This window comes from Haliotis cracherodii, unplaced genomic scaffold, assembly GCF_022045235.1.
Source record: "Haliotis cracherodii isolate W230 unplaced genomic scaffold, xgHalCrac1.p SCAF_15, whole genome shotgun sequence".
Taxonomy (NCBI): domain Eukaryota; kingdom Metazoa; phylum Mollusca; class Gastropoda; order Lepetellida; family Haliotidae; genus Haliotis; species Haliotis cracherodii.
In genome coordinates, this window is record NW_027266270.1 from 26,464,589 (window position 1) to 26,481,975 (window position 17,387).

The 17,387-nt window shown below is 37.5% G+C and overlaps 1 protein-coding gene across 3 annotated transcripts in view; it reads right to left on the minus strand.

Annotated features, from left to right (window-relative positions):
- Positions 1–531: 531 nt before the first annotated feature.
- LOC139462427 (ras association domain-containing protein 8-like) overlaps positions 532–17,387 on the minus strand; it is a 78,170-nt gene continuing 61,314 nt past the window's right edge. For all 3 annotated transcript variants that reach the window (XM_071244133.1, XM_071244135.1, XM_071244134.1), the window contains exons 4-5: positions 8,389–8,970; positions 532–7,822 (exon numbers count right to left, since the gene is read on the minus strand). In XM_071244133.1, the coding sequence (XP_071100234.1) occupies positions 7,701–7,822; positions 8,389–8,970 (704 nt within the window). In that variant the 3' untranslated portion in view covers positions 532–7,700. The remainder of the gene's footprint in view (positions 7,823–8,388; positions 8,971–17,387) is intronic.

Consider the following 17,387-nt stretch of genomic DNA (forward strand, 5'->3'; position numbering starts at 1 on the left):
TAAAAGAAATTTGGTGGTCAGGCTCGCTGAGTTGGTTGATGCATGTCATCGATCCCAATTGCATGGATCAATGCTCATGATATCAGTCCCTTGACTGTCTGGTCCAGACTCGATTATTTACAGACCTCCGTCATATAGCTGGAATATTTCTGAGTATGTCGTAAAACAACAAACCAACCAAAAATCATCAACATTCATCAGCTCCTGTCACTCACTACTCAAGGGGAAATTTATTTCAATTACAACACAGAAAAGTTATTGGGGGAGTCGAACCAAACGTGATAAAGCTTTAGAACTTTGTTAAAAGCCCACTCACTGACATGGTTGTTGATAATCGAAAGGTCACATACTCAAGCCTAATCATTATCAGTTCCTGACATGACTAAGGGACACAACTCTACACAGTGATTGCAGCACCAGGCCATAGGGCAACCCATTCCCTGGCAATGCAAAACAGATTTGTCCAAAGATTTAAAAAAAACAAGAGAAGTCCAATTGTAACAAAGAAGGGATTTTTATTACAATGAAATCATATTGACAATGGTCTGTGAGCGCATAGCTACATTGCACAAACCCTCTGTTTAGTGGACAGCCCCCTATAGTCACCATATTTACACAGGAAAATCCATCTCAACATCATCTTCTTCATAACGTTAAACACTGGAACTGTCCACCCTTCACAACAACCTAACTGATCAATCTACAAGACAGCCAATATGCATGCCCCCAGCTTCACACATCTGGAACAGTGAAACTCTGCTTTCTGGACAATTGGAAGGTCTAGTTCTAACCAAAGTGATATAACTATACATTCAGAACTTAAATAGTTTGGATGATTTTGCTGGAAAAAGGAGTACCAGGAATAATTGAGATTGAATAAGGTTTTGCTGTATACACATTCTCTAGTTCCATTATGGTAAGGCCCAGTGCTTTGAAACATGCTACTGTCACAGGAACTTAAAACCCTATGTCAAGATTAGGAGGATTTTGTGTCATAATTGCCTCCATCCTGTGGAAAAACCCTCCCCCTTCTCGAAACAGCCCTGACTGCAGCCTCCTTTGAGTAAGTGTGTTTTAATGTTACTGTAAAAAGTATTCCAGTTACATCAGGTTTTAATGCTGCTGTAAACAGTATTCCATTTACAACAGGGCATGTCAGCTTACTGTGTGGGAGGAAGGCCCCAAGTGATGCATGTCTAAGACTTAACCACTTCGGTGAAACCCACAAGCAAGAGTATGGTGCTGACAAACCTAGAAACATAATTGGGGCGAACTGGGATTCAAACCCACACCATATTCTAATATACTGATATAAGTCCATTTAGTAACACAAACAAACTTGCATCATGAAGGGGCGTGTCTACATTGTTCCTTAAGTACCAATAACGCAAGAGTTAACAATCCTAACTCCATCATTAGAACTCTTGTATTTCCTCAAGCAGTAATTTTTTATCACAGATTATCATTCTCAAACTACTTTCTCAAAGACAACATTAGTTTTCCAATGCCTGTCTCATTCTGGTACAAGTTACCTCACAATTACACGACTGTACAACATGGTCAATACTCTGCTTCCTACAGTACAGTCAATATTAGTCCGTGCCAAAATTTCTTCTCCTTTCAATGAAGTATAACAAAGGAAATACAATAGAATATTTTTAAATGTTTACCATTTCAACAGAAGATATTACCCTAAGACTGCAACTGCTCCTAAAACTGAAGTAGCCCCCTCACTAAGGAATATTTATTGAATGGTTATGTACATCCTGATATGTAAGGGACAACCTTCTGTATTAACTTATTTTTTCTAAAACAAAAGTATATTTTTTCAATTTTTTTATAATATATACAAAATCTTTATTCTAGATTGGTAAACAGGATTTTGATTTGAATGTTTCAAGAAAGGTACTCAAATTGTTGGTTTTGATATTCTAAAAACCCATACACATTTATTACTCAAAATAAAAATCTTTTTCCATTGCAGCATGCAGTCTTAAGGGTAAATGAATCCAAACCCAAATACCAAATGTTTAGCACATCACTGTAGCCATAAATTTGTCCTAAGCATATATACAGAGTCAGTAGCTCTATCAGTGTTATCTACAATATCCTGCACATAGCATAGGTTCATCTTGTTGAAAGAATATAACACAGACTATCTACATTAGGCACTTTGGGGTTGCTGTAAGACACTGATGCTGTTTAAAATCCTTTTTCTACTGATACAAACCTTGCTGAACAAATAGTCCTTGCTGAAACAAACTTTCATGACAACGCAACATTCATTGAAACACTCATAAAATATCTCACAGCATTCACTGTCCTCTCTGGCATTGAACAGGCAAGTGAAGCAAGCCTAGGTTCCCAATTATAGCTGCCCTTTTTCTCTTAACGACATTCTGTGTAGTATTTGTTATAAGTTAAATCTGGGTACAAATTACATACAAAATCAGAGCCAATGATCAAAATGGGAAAACAATTGTGTATATATGGACAGTTGATATATGTACCTGGTGATAATTTCACAAAACATTCACCTTATTCTGGAATATGAATCTGTTTCTTTGGTCTGATGAATGTTAAACAGATTGAGATCGATGTTGCTGGTGTTTGGCCGATTCGAGCTTGTCATGATGAACACATCCTAATTCTCTCATTCTTTCAACAACTTAGTATTCAACAAGCACTGACAATGATGCACGATAAAATGAGTGAATGCTGCTGAAGCTGGTCGAAGCTTGAAGTGAAAGGAGAGCCCAAAATAACAGCAGGCCATTTACCACAAAGGTGAAATCCACAAGCAAGGAATCGGTGCTGACAGACCAAGGAACATAATCTGGTTCAATTTGGGATTTGAACGTAGGACCAGCAGGTACAGGGTCAGTGAGAAGTGCCATCGGGGATCACAGGTCCATCCTCCCCACCACCCTAATCAGGGTATCTCTTACTGGAAACAGCATCCTCATCACACCGATTACAACAGGCTCAACACCAGTGCCAAGCATCATACACTACAACCTATTTCTCTGTGTTGAAACAAACATGTATCACATTTCTCACTAGGGGAGGTACTAATCTGAAGAGCAGAGGTCTCGACTAGAAACACAACCAAGGAATGACAACCTGTACAAAGATCCCATTCAAGAATCACAAACTATATTTTAATAAATAGGCCAGATTGATACAATTTCTTGTTAAGGTGATTTTTCTGGTCAAAATGCCAAGACCCACTGACCCTTAATAAACTTGAGCAAAGTTATAATGTTAAATAGTTGTTAAAAGGCCTATTTTTTAAGCAAACACTACATTTGTAAATTAATTGGGTCTTTATCTTTGCAGAAAACCACATCCACTAAACAAAATAAACTGGTCCTGCCTCATAGAATGTCTCTTCTGCTAAATGTTTGTCAATATGTTTCTCAGCTAGTGTATCTATAGCACACAGTGAAAAGTACTGGTGAGTATGGGAGACAATTTGATGTCAGTTTGGAGAATCCCTTGTACAAGTTGTCTTGATGATGATATAAATATATGATAAATAGGTTTGATCTTGGCCAAGCTGGTAATATCAATACAAATGCACATGTAAACAAATAAAATATAAAAAAATCATCTCCATAGACAAAATCATTTTCACTGGAAGCTACAAATATATAAAACATTGACGTAATCCTGTAAAAACAGCTGATAGTTAGAACGGGCAAATACAGAGTTGACAGACAAATAGTGAGTATAATGCTGAGCCACTTTCCACAGAGCGATCTTAGTGCTACGATTGGCATATGTCAATCTTACAGTATGGCTCTATGATAGTCTTAGCGCTAAGATTTCTTTCTTGAATAAGGCCCTGAAGAAGTAATGTTAATAAACAGACACACTTGATTCCATTATGTTCCAAAAATCTTAGCACTATCAAAATTAAATTTCCAAAATGTAAGCTATTTGTGCAACTACAGAGATTTTTCTTAAAAGATTTAGAAGTTTTGTGTTGACTACTTTCCATTGAACCATGAGACTTTTATTCACAAATTCAAGAGATTAGGATATACAAAGTTCAGCTGACGATTATCACGGTTTGGGAGAGTAGCTCAACCATATACAGAAACATGTGGAGTGTATGTACCCACGGGAGTATAAACTCCAACATGGCAACCCTTGTTTTACATCTGAGACACTTTTTATTCCTAAGTAGAGATAACAATATCATGTAAACAGCAAAGATTTGTTTTATGTACAATTAAGTAAAATGATATAAAATGACTTGCTTATTTGTCACAATAGGATCATGGACATTGGAAACTTATTAAAAAGATTAAAACAATTTAAATTGAGCTAAGGATACAAAATGCAGGTCAGCAAAACAGGACTGGTTTCTAGTCTAAACTGACAGTGATGATGCTGGTTTCAAAGAAACTCTCATGAATGGTCAATGAAGCTGTTTAAAAGTTTTACTCAAACAACTACATGAGTTACCCCCCTTTGACCGATCTGTCACTACAAATACACTCCTTGAATTGAACTCATTTTATACTGCTACATCACACGTTTCGTCTGCTATTGATATAAAAACATATATCTTCATAAGCACTGAACTTTTAAGGTTTCCAGAATTCGATAAATAACAAATTTATCACAAATATCCACATCATAATATTTTTAACTATTTAACGTGAGATCATATTTTCTGCTATTATGTCAATATTCAAATAACATTTTTCGTCAGAAGCTACCTATATCACCAATGTCTTGCGATAAGTCTACACTACTTGTGAATTCTAACACAATCCCCCTTATCTTGGTCATTTAGTGTGCATGACAAGAATGTCACAGGTCAACGTCATCAAGAAAGACAATTCAGTTTACAACAGAAATAGAAACCTGTTAACATGGTTAAGTCAACGTTGGTGCCAGTGCAGTACCTAACCCAATCAGCAAAGAATGCATGGTCATTGACATTACAAACAAACACACAAACATTCTCAGAATCACCAGATTCATTAGTCGAGATTCTTGACTTCTCTTGCGATTTGCGACTGAATTAAATCTTCAAGAGAAAAATAAAAAAATATTTGATGTAAATACAATTGCAAATAGAGTTGGGACTCCCCAAATTATGTCCTCTCCTATTTCACACCATCCAATATGCAGGTTTATATACTTTCTTTGAATAATTGGTAATTTGATATTTAACGTTTTTTCAAAATAATGTTCAAGGCTATTGTGCACATATTAACTGTAGATAGATGTGATTCATATTAGGCAGGGATGGTTGGTAGAACTACGTAAGTATGGCGCATCTCATCAAGAAATGCCGGAAGGGAAAGAACGCAGGGGACAGGAAACTCTTAGTGAGGCATGGGGATGAAAATCTGAAAAAATAGTCTGACCTCAACAAACCACTGTTTGGAGTTATGCCCCTTTGTATCAGGTAGACATTGTAAACATTGATAATCTCGAAAGTTCGGTTTCAGGCCAAACAGTGAAAACATGCAGGATTTCACTGTATTTGTACATAGATGACAAAAATATTGGCTTTGATCAAAACAGCCCTATTGACTTCCGACTGTGGGTGGGTGAGTGAGTGAGTATGGTTTTACACCACTTTTAGCAATAAGGCTGGAAATGGTACCAGTTTATGGAGAAAAGTAATCTGCGATGATGTTTTTTGGTCAACACGTGTTCTGATGGAATATATCATATTTGACACGAGGCTCATTCAATAGGAATGTTAAGAAGTTGAATGAATTGAAATACAGTGTTTTCTTTGACATTGATATATCTGGCACAGGGGACATGATAATAATATGGGCAAGTCATATAAAAGTGCAGAGTCGTGATGTTATGATGCAAAACAATCTGAATATTTCATAAAATGTTAGCACTTTGGAAACAAGTTGAAGAAAGATTTAGGTAAACTAAAAAAACTGCCCTTGGCTGCAGTAGCCAAATCAAGTCATCCATCCATGAGGGTATGCCTTCCCTTCACAACTTCTTGATACAATAACTATGCTGTTCTCATGAACTACCCAAAATTAATTAACTCCTTTAATTTCTTGTACAAAATTCAAAATGTAAACTTTTACATTTTTCTGACGATATATTAATGATTTAGAATTTAATTATTAAACCATAATCAAAAGAAAAATAGTTGTAATAATTGGTCAAATTTGACTTGTTTAAATGATACAAGACAATGCAATTTCTCAGAATTATATTTTGAAAATTTTCAATTCCACTCACTATATGCACTAAAACAATAGGCTATTTTTTAAATGTTCATATTAACAGAAAAGTCAAAGTTTGCAATCACAGTCCATAAATGCCCAAACTACAAAGTATCTCCTTTTTTAAAACAAAAACTTATAATAGTGTCAGCACCAACAGCAGTTTGTGCACAGGCTTCCACTATCTCTTACTGTGATGCATACTAGATACATGCTGAAAATGTTGACACCCATCCTACCTTGCTGATATGAAGACACAAAATTGAAAATAAATGCCTTTAAGTCATATTCCATGGTATCTCCCACAAATGGCTCCTTTTAACACCACTCATACTCCATATATATCACTTCATCTGCAACAAGATACAAAAATAGTCCCCTCTGTGTTAGTCACATAGTGGATAACAACTCATACAGATGTATCCCAGGTGTAATATATTGTTAATGAGCGTAGGTATAGTTCTCAACCAGGTGTAAGATAGTTTTATCCATCATGCTTAGAGCCTGGGTCGGGTCGAAGGGCAGACAACCCTGTTCCCCACATGAGGCAGGAGCAGATATAGGTAAAAAAGACAAATGCAAGTCTTGGGTAAGATTGTATGACAGCGACGAAGAAGATACTGAAGTATGTGTTAGGGTCCGATTACCTCCGCACAGAAAGGTAAGTCTGTACACTCTCTTGGGTATTTTGCGAATCACTGATGAATCATTTCTAAGGAACTCTAATTAAATGATCTCTGTTGAATCTCTTCTGAAGGATCTCAGGAGAACCTCATAAGTAATCTCTGTTGATGATTTGAATTGAATCTCCTCTGAATGTTCTTTAAAGAACCACTACTGAATAATCTCTGTTGATCTCTGATGATGATCTCTGTTGATCTCTGATGATGATCTCTGTTGATCTCTGATGATGATCTCTGTTGAATCTCTGATGACTGAGCTCAGTGTCACTGATGAATGATCACTGAAAGCTGTTACGAGTTGTGAGGTTGTATCCTCCAGACACCATCACAAGTTCATGATAAACACAACCGCAGCCTCCACAAGTTGTTTATCCCCCACATCAGGGAGGGACTGGAAGAGTCGTGATGACAGACCAATCCACAACGCATCTGCCCCGACTATCATCAGTTCATGTATAGTACCAGGATCCCATCACTCCTACAGCTATGATCACATTGTGGAACCCGTACATCTACAGGTCCTATTGCAGGCATGGTGCTGCCATAGGTTCAGCACTTGACAGCAAGTACTGCAATGTTTGTATGGCACCCATGGGAATGCAATGTACACTTGGTAACTTAGAATAAACCCTTAGCACTAGACTTGTGAGGAACTGCACTTCTTTGTTATCAGTGCATGACAACAGGGACTCCCATGCTTGACCCCTGCATGTGTAGCAGTGCATGCAATGCTAGGGGCAACACTCATACCAAGCAGTAGTGGTATTGCATCCCTTGTGAGTTCCAGGGACTACTACACCCAGACTCCGTTGGGGTTTTTGCTGGCCAAGGCGTTGATGAAGGCCTGCTGTGTGGGGGTGCTGGGGCTGATGGACGGGCGGGGTGAGAGGCGCCCCTCCAGGATCTTCAACACAGCTGGAAGGAGAAACAGGTAACATTTGATAAAGGTCTCTCTTACAGATCCCAGAGCATTCATTTAATAAAAGAATCACCCCCATCCCATTCTCATCCCCTTTTCAGCTCCAGCAGCACATACTCATACCCATCTCAACACTTGTAGTCAGTATACGTCCCCTTTTCAGCTCTTGAAATCAAGAGACTTGACAAGGCCTTTATACTTGACAATTTCTTTATCAAATTATTTATACCAGAACTTAACCTCACATATAACTGTATATCTGGAACTATATGTTAGTCTACATTAGATATGTGTATGTATTTGCATTCGTACTAGCTCCTCTTATGAACATAGTGAGTTCAAACTAAGTCATGAAACAGACATGAGGTCGGGTTTTAGGGCATAGACTGTGCCACATGGATTGCTATATTCAATATTCCCGCCAAATCAAGGCCATGTGGGGAATCAAACTCAAGACTATGGCATTATAAGTCACATTAACCATGAGGCTACCTAACTGTTCCTTAAGCTTCCCGCTAAGACCATCTTTACTCAGTTGTCCAGCGCCTGAATTTCAACTTACTCTCTCCACTGTCTGCTGACTTGCCATGAGTTGGGGATAGAGACTGAGTACCAAACTCTTGCAAGTTGACCTGTTTCAGATCTCCCTCAAGATCTTCAAACTCGGTCTCTTTCACTTTGAGCAACTTTTCCACTTTGGCAATCTCTCCTTCCAACTCCTCCAGTTCCTTCTTTCCCTTCTCCTGTTCGTCCTCCACCCTCTGAAGTTCCTTGTTCACTCCTTCCATGTCTGACTTACACTGGGTCTCTTTTGCCTGTCTCACTCTTTCTGCTTCTTTCTCTCGTTCATCTCTCGCTTTCTGCGCTGTCACAACCTCTCCCTCTAACTCCGTCAATCGTACCTGCTGCGATGACAGCTGAGTCTCTAGCTCTGCCAGTCTCACTTTGAGATCGCTCATCTCACCATGAAGACGCTTTTCAGTTTTCTGTGCAACATCAAGAACATCTATCCACTGAATCGATGAAATCTCAGTTAATTCGACTTCATCGTCATGTTCCCTCTGCTCCAATTGAACAAGGTCATTTGTCAACTTCTGATAGTCATTCTCATACTCGCTCTCCTTCTCTTCCAGCGACACAATCTCTGTAAACAGATTAATCAGGTCAGATTTCAGACAGTGAAGGATTTTCATATGAGTGAGTGTTTTTATGGATACAAATTTTCAAGAATTGGCTTCAAAAGTATTCATATATTTTCCATGAAAGTTTGAACATATTTTCTTGTGAAAAAGGTTTTTACAAGGCATGAGAACGATGGGCGATAAGTTCCACATCTGAATCCACCAAACACCATTTCATTAATTCCTTTGTTTCAAGGCAATCAATATACTCAAGCAGAGGTCCTCATGTAACTCAGAGGTGTACATGTATTACAACAGACAGGACAATCAATGTAAACATATACTATTTTCCCTGAAACATATCCCAAACATATAATCTTTGCACTTCACATATTGCATGCCACATCTCTTAAAACTTGAACATCAAACAAAACAAAATAACAAACAAACAAAAATATCTGCTATGTGCTGATGTGTACATGGCTAGTATATTGATTACATTTCTTAAATTCATCTGTAAAACATTCATGAAACATGCCATGTGGTTATGAATGCACTGAATTCCTTGAAATACAATAAAGAACTGATGTCAACATGCAATGCCTTCATCATGAAAAAACTACAATGGTGTTGGCAGATCATGAAAACTGTTACATACACTGGACTGAAAGTCTATTGGGATTAATTATAACAATGAAACGTTTGTCTCATTCTGCACAATAATGTCTTCACAAGCCTACTGATGTTAGGTGATGATGCTGGGGGAGACGGGGGAGGAGGCGAACAGGGATAGAAATGGTTTTGTTTTCAAGTGTACCACAGGCGCTCATTAAGGTGTTCAGGTGTGCATGAACACACAATGCCATTTAGAAAGTGGTCAAATGTAACCAATGTTATATTTGGGATTACACTTTCTAAGTAAAGTACAGATTCCAGGACATTTTTGGGGGGGGGGGGGGGGTGAGATCCTCATGTATGCACTTTGGAATTTAAGTGTGCCAACAAGAAGATTACTTTTGATCCATCACTGAAATCGGTGAATCTCACTTCCCCATAAGCTTGATAATAAGCAGTTGTAATTTTAGTCAATCTGGCACATTCCTGTAACGACTTTCAAAAAGTTATACATGGAGAAAGGGAGGTAACTCCAGAATAAAAACATTGCTGCATCAATCTTGACAAGTTCACTGGAACGTTTTGTGAATGGCCTGATTGCTGCAAGCACTGAAAGATTTATTGCACAAACGGCAAGGAAGAAGGCTTGTTCTGGTACCACTTGTAAATTGTGGTTTGTGGTTTTTTTCATCATTTACCATATATCTTGTACAAGTTCCTTTGTCAAATGTCATACATCTCAATGAGGTAATTAGGCTAACAACCGGTTCTCAGACAAGGTTCACGGTTACTTTTTGTAGAAAATCGCAAATAGCAAGACAGTTTCCGTTCTGGTGAATATATTATCCAGAAATGAACACTACAACCCTTCTGGTTTTCAAGCTACACTCTGGTAATAAAAGTAACCTGTACTTGGTTTGTTGCCATGGAAACACAAAAATATGTTTTTTAGAAATAACGTGTAAGAATGAGTATGGTTTTACACCGCTTTTAGCAATATTCCAGCAATATCATGGTGGGAAACACCAATAATGGTCTTCCCACATTGTACCTGGAATACCAATGTCACCTAAACATGAAAAGGCACCATTTCGGCATATGTTTGATACATATGCAGAGTTTCATAAATGAGACTGAAAAATGGACGCACAGATGGAGGGACCGACTGGCAGCACCCATCCCTACTGCCCACTTCGAATTCATGGGGGGCGTAGGGGATGAGTCATTTATTAACTTGTCATGTGAGAACACAGACTGATCGAACGACCTTGCTAGCTCAGCTGAATGGAGAAGAATGTCACACACAATCGTTGCAAATTAAGTAATGCGATATGAATTATATCAAAACTTAAGTATCATGATACATATTGATACGTGAAGTCGGCAGATCATGTCACCCATATTATTAGCTTTGTTTCCGATCCCGTAAACAAGTTTACTAGACACAGGACTCCTGCCGCAAGTCCCAGACTGCAGGCATTAACTTGTGACATTGCTTGTGTTTCATTACTTACACAGACTAACATTTAGTCCTCGAAATAAAGATATGTTATGTAAAAGTATATAATCCAAATGGAGCCCAGATCAATGCTTAGACTGTATGGCAATCTAGACTTACCAAATCTTTCTAGACTTGAGTTGGATTAAATTTTTCATCAATATATAACTTGTAATGTTATCAACAATTAGGTCATGGGCAACTGCTATGTACTGAGAGTTCATCCACATGTTTCACCCCTAACTAACAGCAATACAAATCCTAGTTATTACAATGCTCAGTCACACACACAATTATCAAATCAACACAGTGAAGTCCAAACATCACTGATAATTACTTTGCCCAATTTAACATCAACGAAATGTCACTCAAAGTCATTTTAGGCCCCAAACAGTCAAAGCCCTATAATTAGTTGTGCCAATCTTGATGGTAATGAAAGGTCAACATTGTTACAAAACAAACGGTTGTATTGTTGTGCTATGTCACCTTGACTGACAGCAACAAGGACATCATGAAAAGGGGCAATGAATCTGAAGCTGATCATGGTGAATACAGGTGTAACTACACGGAATGGAACCGCCATTGTATCAGGGAGGAGGCATGTTTCCATATTTGAGGCCAGACCTTTTTCTTGGTCTATAAACAGTTTTGAGAGTAAAAAATTTGGTTGGGAGGTCAGAAAAAAACAAAAATAAAATAAAATGCACAGTTCAGGATTTTTTAATCATCTAAAGTCTGATTTGGATTCTTTGGTGATAATGGGTTTTTTTTTTATCTTGGGGTCCTTTCAAATGTCATAAATCTAAAATTGTATTGGCGATTCCTTTTTGGAAAATATTCTTTATTAGTCATATAAAAATCCCTTGGATAATTATTTTTGTCAGAGGAAATTTATTTTGATTTTTAGGGATGATGGATCCGCAAACCAAGCAAAAATCACTTAAGGCCTACCCCGGTAAGTGGCATTACACTTTCAGGGGTACGGGTTGCCCAGTCGTCTAAGGAGCCGTGAATCGTTATGCCGAGTTGCATCCATTGAGCACGCCAGAAACCTATGATTGTGGGTTCGAATCCCGGTTTGCCCCGAATATGTTTCTAGGTTTGTCAGCACCATACCCATGCTTGTGGGTTTCACCAAATTGGTAATATGTCGGAGACCTGCATCATTTCGGGGTTTCCTCCTACACTAAGCTGACACACCGTGATATAACTGGAATACTGTTAAAAGCGGCGGTAAACCCAACTCACTCACTCATACACTTTCAGTCACTGCAACCTGAACCAGCCCAACCCTGGCTTCGTACAGCATGTACAGTAACTCTACCAGGTCAGCACAATGTTACCAGGTATAAACTCACCCCAAAAATGTGTGACATCTAGTTAATTTTGTATACATGTACTTTGAACGTCCTTTAAAGAGTGTTTCTGGCAGTGTATTGGGCTTAAATATGAAGGAAGAAATACTGACAGTATTCTTATCAATACTTTCTGAAAGCATATCATGAATATTTGATATCCTTGTCATGAGTGAGTGAGTCGGTTTAGTATAACGTCATGGTATTTCAGTTGTTATACACTGGAGAAAACCCTGGAGTGATGCAGGTCTCAGATGTTTACCACTTTGGTGAAGCTATCAGGCAGAAGTATAGAGGCACTGAATTAGGACTTCAAACAAAGACATTGCATCTTGAACATGTTGAATAACTTTGGTAATTATAGATTATAAATCACTTACAAAAGCATTTAATTCAAGATGTGTGTTTTGAACAAAATGCCTGCCACAAACCCCTAGTGTGAACACTTCTGAACCTCAGTAGAATCTCTCAATAGATTGTCCTCGACCAATAAATTCACCAATAATTAGAAACATAACATAAAATGTTACAAAATCTTGGCAGACTTTTAAGACCTTTTTGATCGTCCATGCATTGTACACGGAGGAAACCTCTAATAACAAAACCCATTCACAGATTGACTATTCTGTTTCTTCCCCAGGAAATGAATTATTCACAGTTCATGTGACAAAGCTGGGAATAAGAATGTATAATAGATAAAGGCTTCAGATAGGGACATGAAGAATGTATGAGAGCTCACTGATACCCATGTGGTCCAGCTTGTTCCCCCAAGAGCTGCTACATTTAGGCCTTGTTCATCAACATGATCTACCTAGTTTAGCCAGACCAACCCAGTTTCATTAATCTGTCATACATCCCATGCAAGTCTATAATAGTTGGCAAGTCTACATTACTGCAGGCTCGGAAAATGAAGAAAGTCTCTGAGCTTCTTTTATTACATATAATAAAGATAACTTAACAACTGCCTTTTTTCTGTAAAATATTTTCATTTCAGAGACTAGAGGTTCGACTATAATTTCATGTTTTAACATGTTTAGGCTATCTTTCGTTAATTCTTGAAAAAATTAAAAAGTTACAATTTATAATTGTTGTGTTGTACACGATAAATACAATAATATGTGTCTTTTTTTCCTTTGTCTCTATTTTCTTTAAAATTTATTTTTAACATTAGTTGGAGGAATGAATGTTAATATTTTTCGTACTATTGCCTCCTACACCTTCATATACTGACCAGGAAAGGCAGCTAAACTATAAAATGAATTGGTCTGGTTTAAAAGGAAATATATAATTTTGACAGAACCAAACAACTTCATTTAAATTAGGAAGGAGCCCTAGTGAGATTCAGAACCTGTGGAAAATGTAGACTTGGTTTATTTAGGGCATCACAGTAAGGGCTGGGCGGAAGGGAAACTAGTATGGTTTAGGGACTGTGAGACAGGCTAGGTATTCTTCATACAGCCGTAATAACATGAACTAACATGTCTCAAACCTGATCACAGTCTCTCATCAAACATGAAACATCACTGCCAGCCAAGGTCGAGTAACCATTGCCATTAACATCCAATTGGATTAACAACTGAATAATTGAACGAATTGTTCAGACAAAATATGACAATGGTCCTTGCATGTATGCCTCAATGGGCTGTGTCAGTGTATTCTTAAATTACAGTAATACCATCCCCAACAGAATATCAAATCACATGTGAAGGTTATACTGTTAAAATTTGCATAATGTTAGCATTATCAAGCTGAAGAGGAAAAGAGATTGTGACTTATCTTCAACATTGGTGAATTGGATGATTTTCATTCTTTCATATTTTAAATTCTATGCAGAATTGATCAAATTGAAAATAAATATGTTCATGTAAAATGTTTACATATCAAAAGTTGTTAAACTAGGTAAGGCAGCATACATTTTTTAAATTCTTCTTGGGCTACCAATTTTTCTCAAAACTGAGGAGGGTGGAAGGACTTTATTTCAATGGCTCAGTGAAAACAAAAGTGATGAAGGAAGCACACGTCTATGGCAGGGGCGGGTAACTTGGGTGGGGTGGGTACTGAGTAGGACCCAGGTACCCACCAGACTACCCAGACCCGTAGGGAGTCATGTGATATATTGTTTCATGACGAAATTTATCAAGAACTCCATGGTTACACTACAAGTCACTAATGATCGCATTTCTTTCTGACTAGGCACACATTCCCTCCAGCTTTCATATGTTTCTATAATGATAAAGCTTCAATCAACTTCAGTGTATGCATGACCAGATCGTTTTGCACGTGTATTTAAAACTATTCCCAATCAGACATTTTGTACATATTTCTTGACACCTATAACAGGTACCTGGGTAGGGTCTGGTAATAGATGGGTGGGTATACAGGTAGTAAATTTGGACTTGTCCCAGCCCTTTAACACTTCCTACTTCTTTCCCACCAAGAATACGGCCCATACACAACGGGGCACACATGCAACTTGGCCCTTAAACAATACGAGATATGATGTCAGTTGTCAAGCATGTCATTTTATGGATAACAGAGTAAGCTCCAGGGAAATGAGCAAAATACTATCTTTATACGCAATAAAAATGATTGATGCACAAGATTTAAAGTGGCGGCAATGCCCGAGAAAAATTTCCTTTTCTTTTTTTAAGCTTAAAATGTGTCTGTCTGTCTGTCTGTCTGTCTGTCTGTCTGTCTGTCTGTCTGTGTCTGTCTGTCTGTCTGTCTGTCTGGGTAACAACAACAACCTGACCAGTGTTATTAGTTGCATGAATAATAATCCTATAAAAGTGTCAGGTTTTCTATTTGCCTAAATAGTTACCCTAAACTGTCAAGTGTTCTATTGAAAGATCATACCAATTTAATTAATTGTTCTGCAGATTTCTTAAGGCCAGTGTGCCAAAAAGAATGCTCTTGAAATGTGTTTTCAACCAAAACAAGAGTAAAACTACATATTTTCAAATTTACATAGCACTTAATTTACACATATATTGTTTATATTTGTAAAAATTATGATAAGTCTGGTCTGGAAAATAACAACAAACAACATGAAGTAAGTTATAATTGTGTCAACTGCAACATCTATGAACAACCATAATCTAATCTAGTCCATGTGCCAATAATTCTTCAAAGTTCACATGAATACTACAATATTGATTTTGGAACTACTTTTTATCTATTTAGTTTGGAATATTTCAATAGATAATGTCAACCTGCCTTATGTACATTTCCTTTTCAACTGATCCTAATAACTGTCAATATTTGCCAAGTTGACAAATCGTGAAGTATTCCCCCCTTCCTCCAATAGGACTACCAGATTACCATGTTTGCTGCCGATGATGCCGTTATACACATATGAACAGAACCACTTCACACCTTATATGTGTATTGTCGTGAAATTCCTTTCAGTCGCGACAATCCAAGTGAAATACAAAATATATTTATTGATACTCTTTCGTCCACATTTTGCACAACTGTGAGAGTTCCTGCCATGACAGATTATCTATAATAATACGAAAGAATCAGCTGTTCTTTATTCTTTTCAGGTCATTTGAAAGAATTGTGTGTTCTTATTTTTTATTTTTTGTTTCACAGGCCCGCCACCCCTAATGAAAAGCAGCTGGAAAAGTAATACAATGTATATATATTAAAAACAATTACTAATATTTCAATATCTCCTGCTAATAATCTAACCCTCTCATACAATACAAAACCTTATAAATAAATTCCATGTCTAACTCCAGGACAGAATAACTTTCATATAAATGAATAAATGATTGACATGGCTATTTATTTTTATTTTTATTTTTGTGTGAAAAATCTGGAAAAAATCTGTGAAACATAAAATAAAAAAAGTGTCACCTTAGCTTCTTTCCAGTTCATGCCATGACAGACTAACTATAGTAATATGAAAAAATCGGCTGTTCTTTAACTTCTTTTGAGTAGTATATGTTGAGGAAAAGCTTTGACAGACACTAACAATTCCAAATTACGAGAAATTAACATTATTATATGAAAACAAAGTGCTCAGATTTCCATGGGCAGTTACAGATAACAATAGATTACAATAGAATAGAGCTATAAGCACTGGTTAATCAGGATGCAAATTATAAAGAACACTGGTACCACAGCACTCAAAACACCAATGGACCAAATTGTAAAAAAACATGATCATCTCCTTCATTGATTCCTTCTCAAGTGTTTATCTCCATCCTACTGCCCACCCAAGTCCCATCACCCTGTCAAGTACCACAGCTAGTCTACACTCCCTGTCCAGCCACCAATAGCTCGGGCACAACTCCCACTCCACTCCACTCCTGTTCACACACACACACACACTACCCTCAAGCCTGGCACAACTATTGTGGTTTTTGTGTTGTATTTACTTATGCACATCACAGTTGTTTATATTCACAAAGTGTCCTTTTTGTGAGGAAAGGGCTCATCAATCATTCACATCAATAGAATATTGATCAATTTCTGGACCATATACATCTCTACATACTGTACTGTCCAATCAATGAACAGAACCATTCTCCTCAAATAGCTGGTCATCTTTGCTGTTTACTTTTGGCAAAATAATTAAACACAGATATTGATAAAGATGGTTTCTTGTAAAAGAAATATTTCAGAAATGTACATAGCCTGGCTCAAGCCATTTATATGATATACAAAGGCCTGTCCCAGGCATTGATTGGATTGTGTGGGGGGACGGACTGAAATTGTCACCAAACCTGACCACTTCATCCATGTGGTCTCCTCCTATGACCAGAATAGTTTGCTGGAGATTAATTCTAACCCAGCATCCCCACAGGGTTTAATCCAAGGTCCCTGAGGTCCACTAAATGAAATTAGTATTATTAGAATTAAATTCATCTGAAGTTGTTTGGTCTTTAAGGACTGTCAATTCCTCATAACATTAGAATCGAATGAACCCAAAGTTAACTGACCTCTACGAGCTGCTACAAGAAGT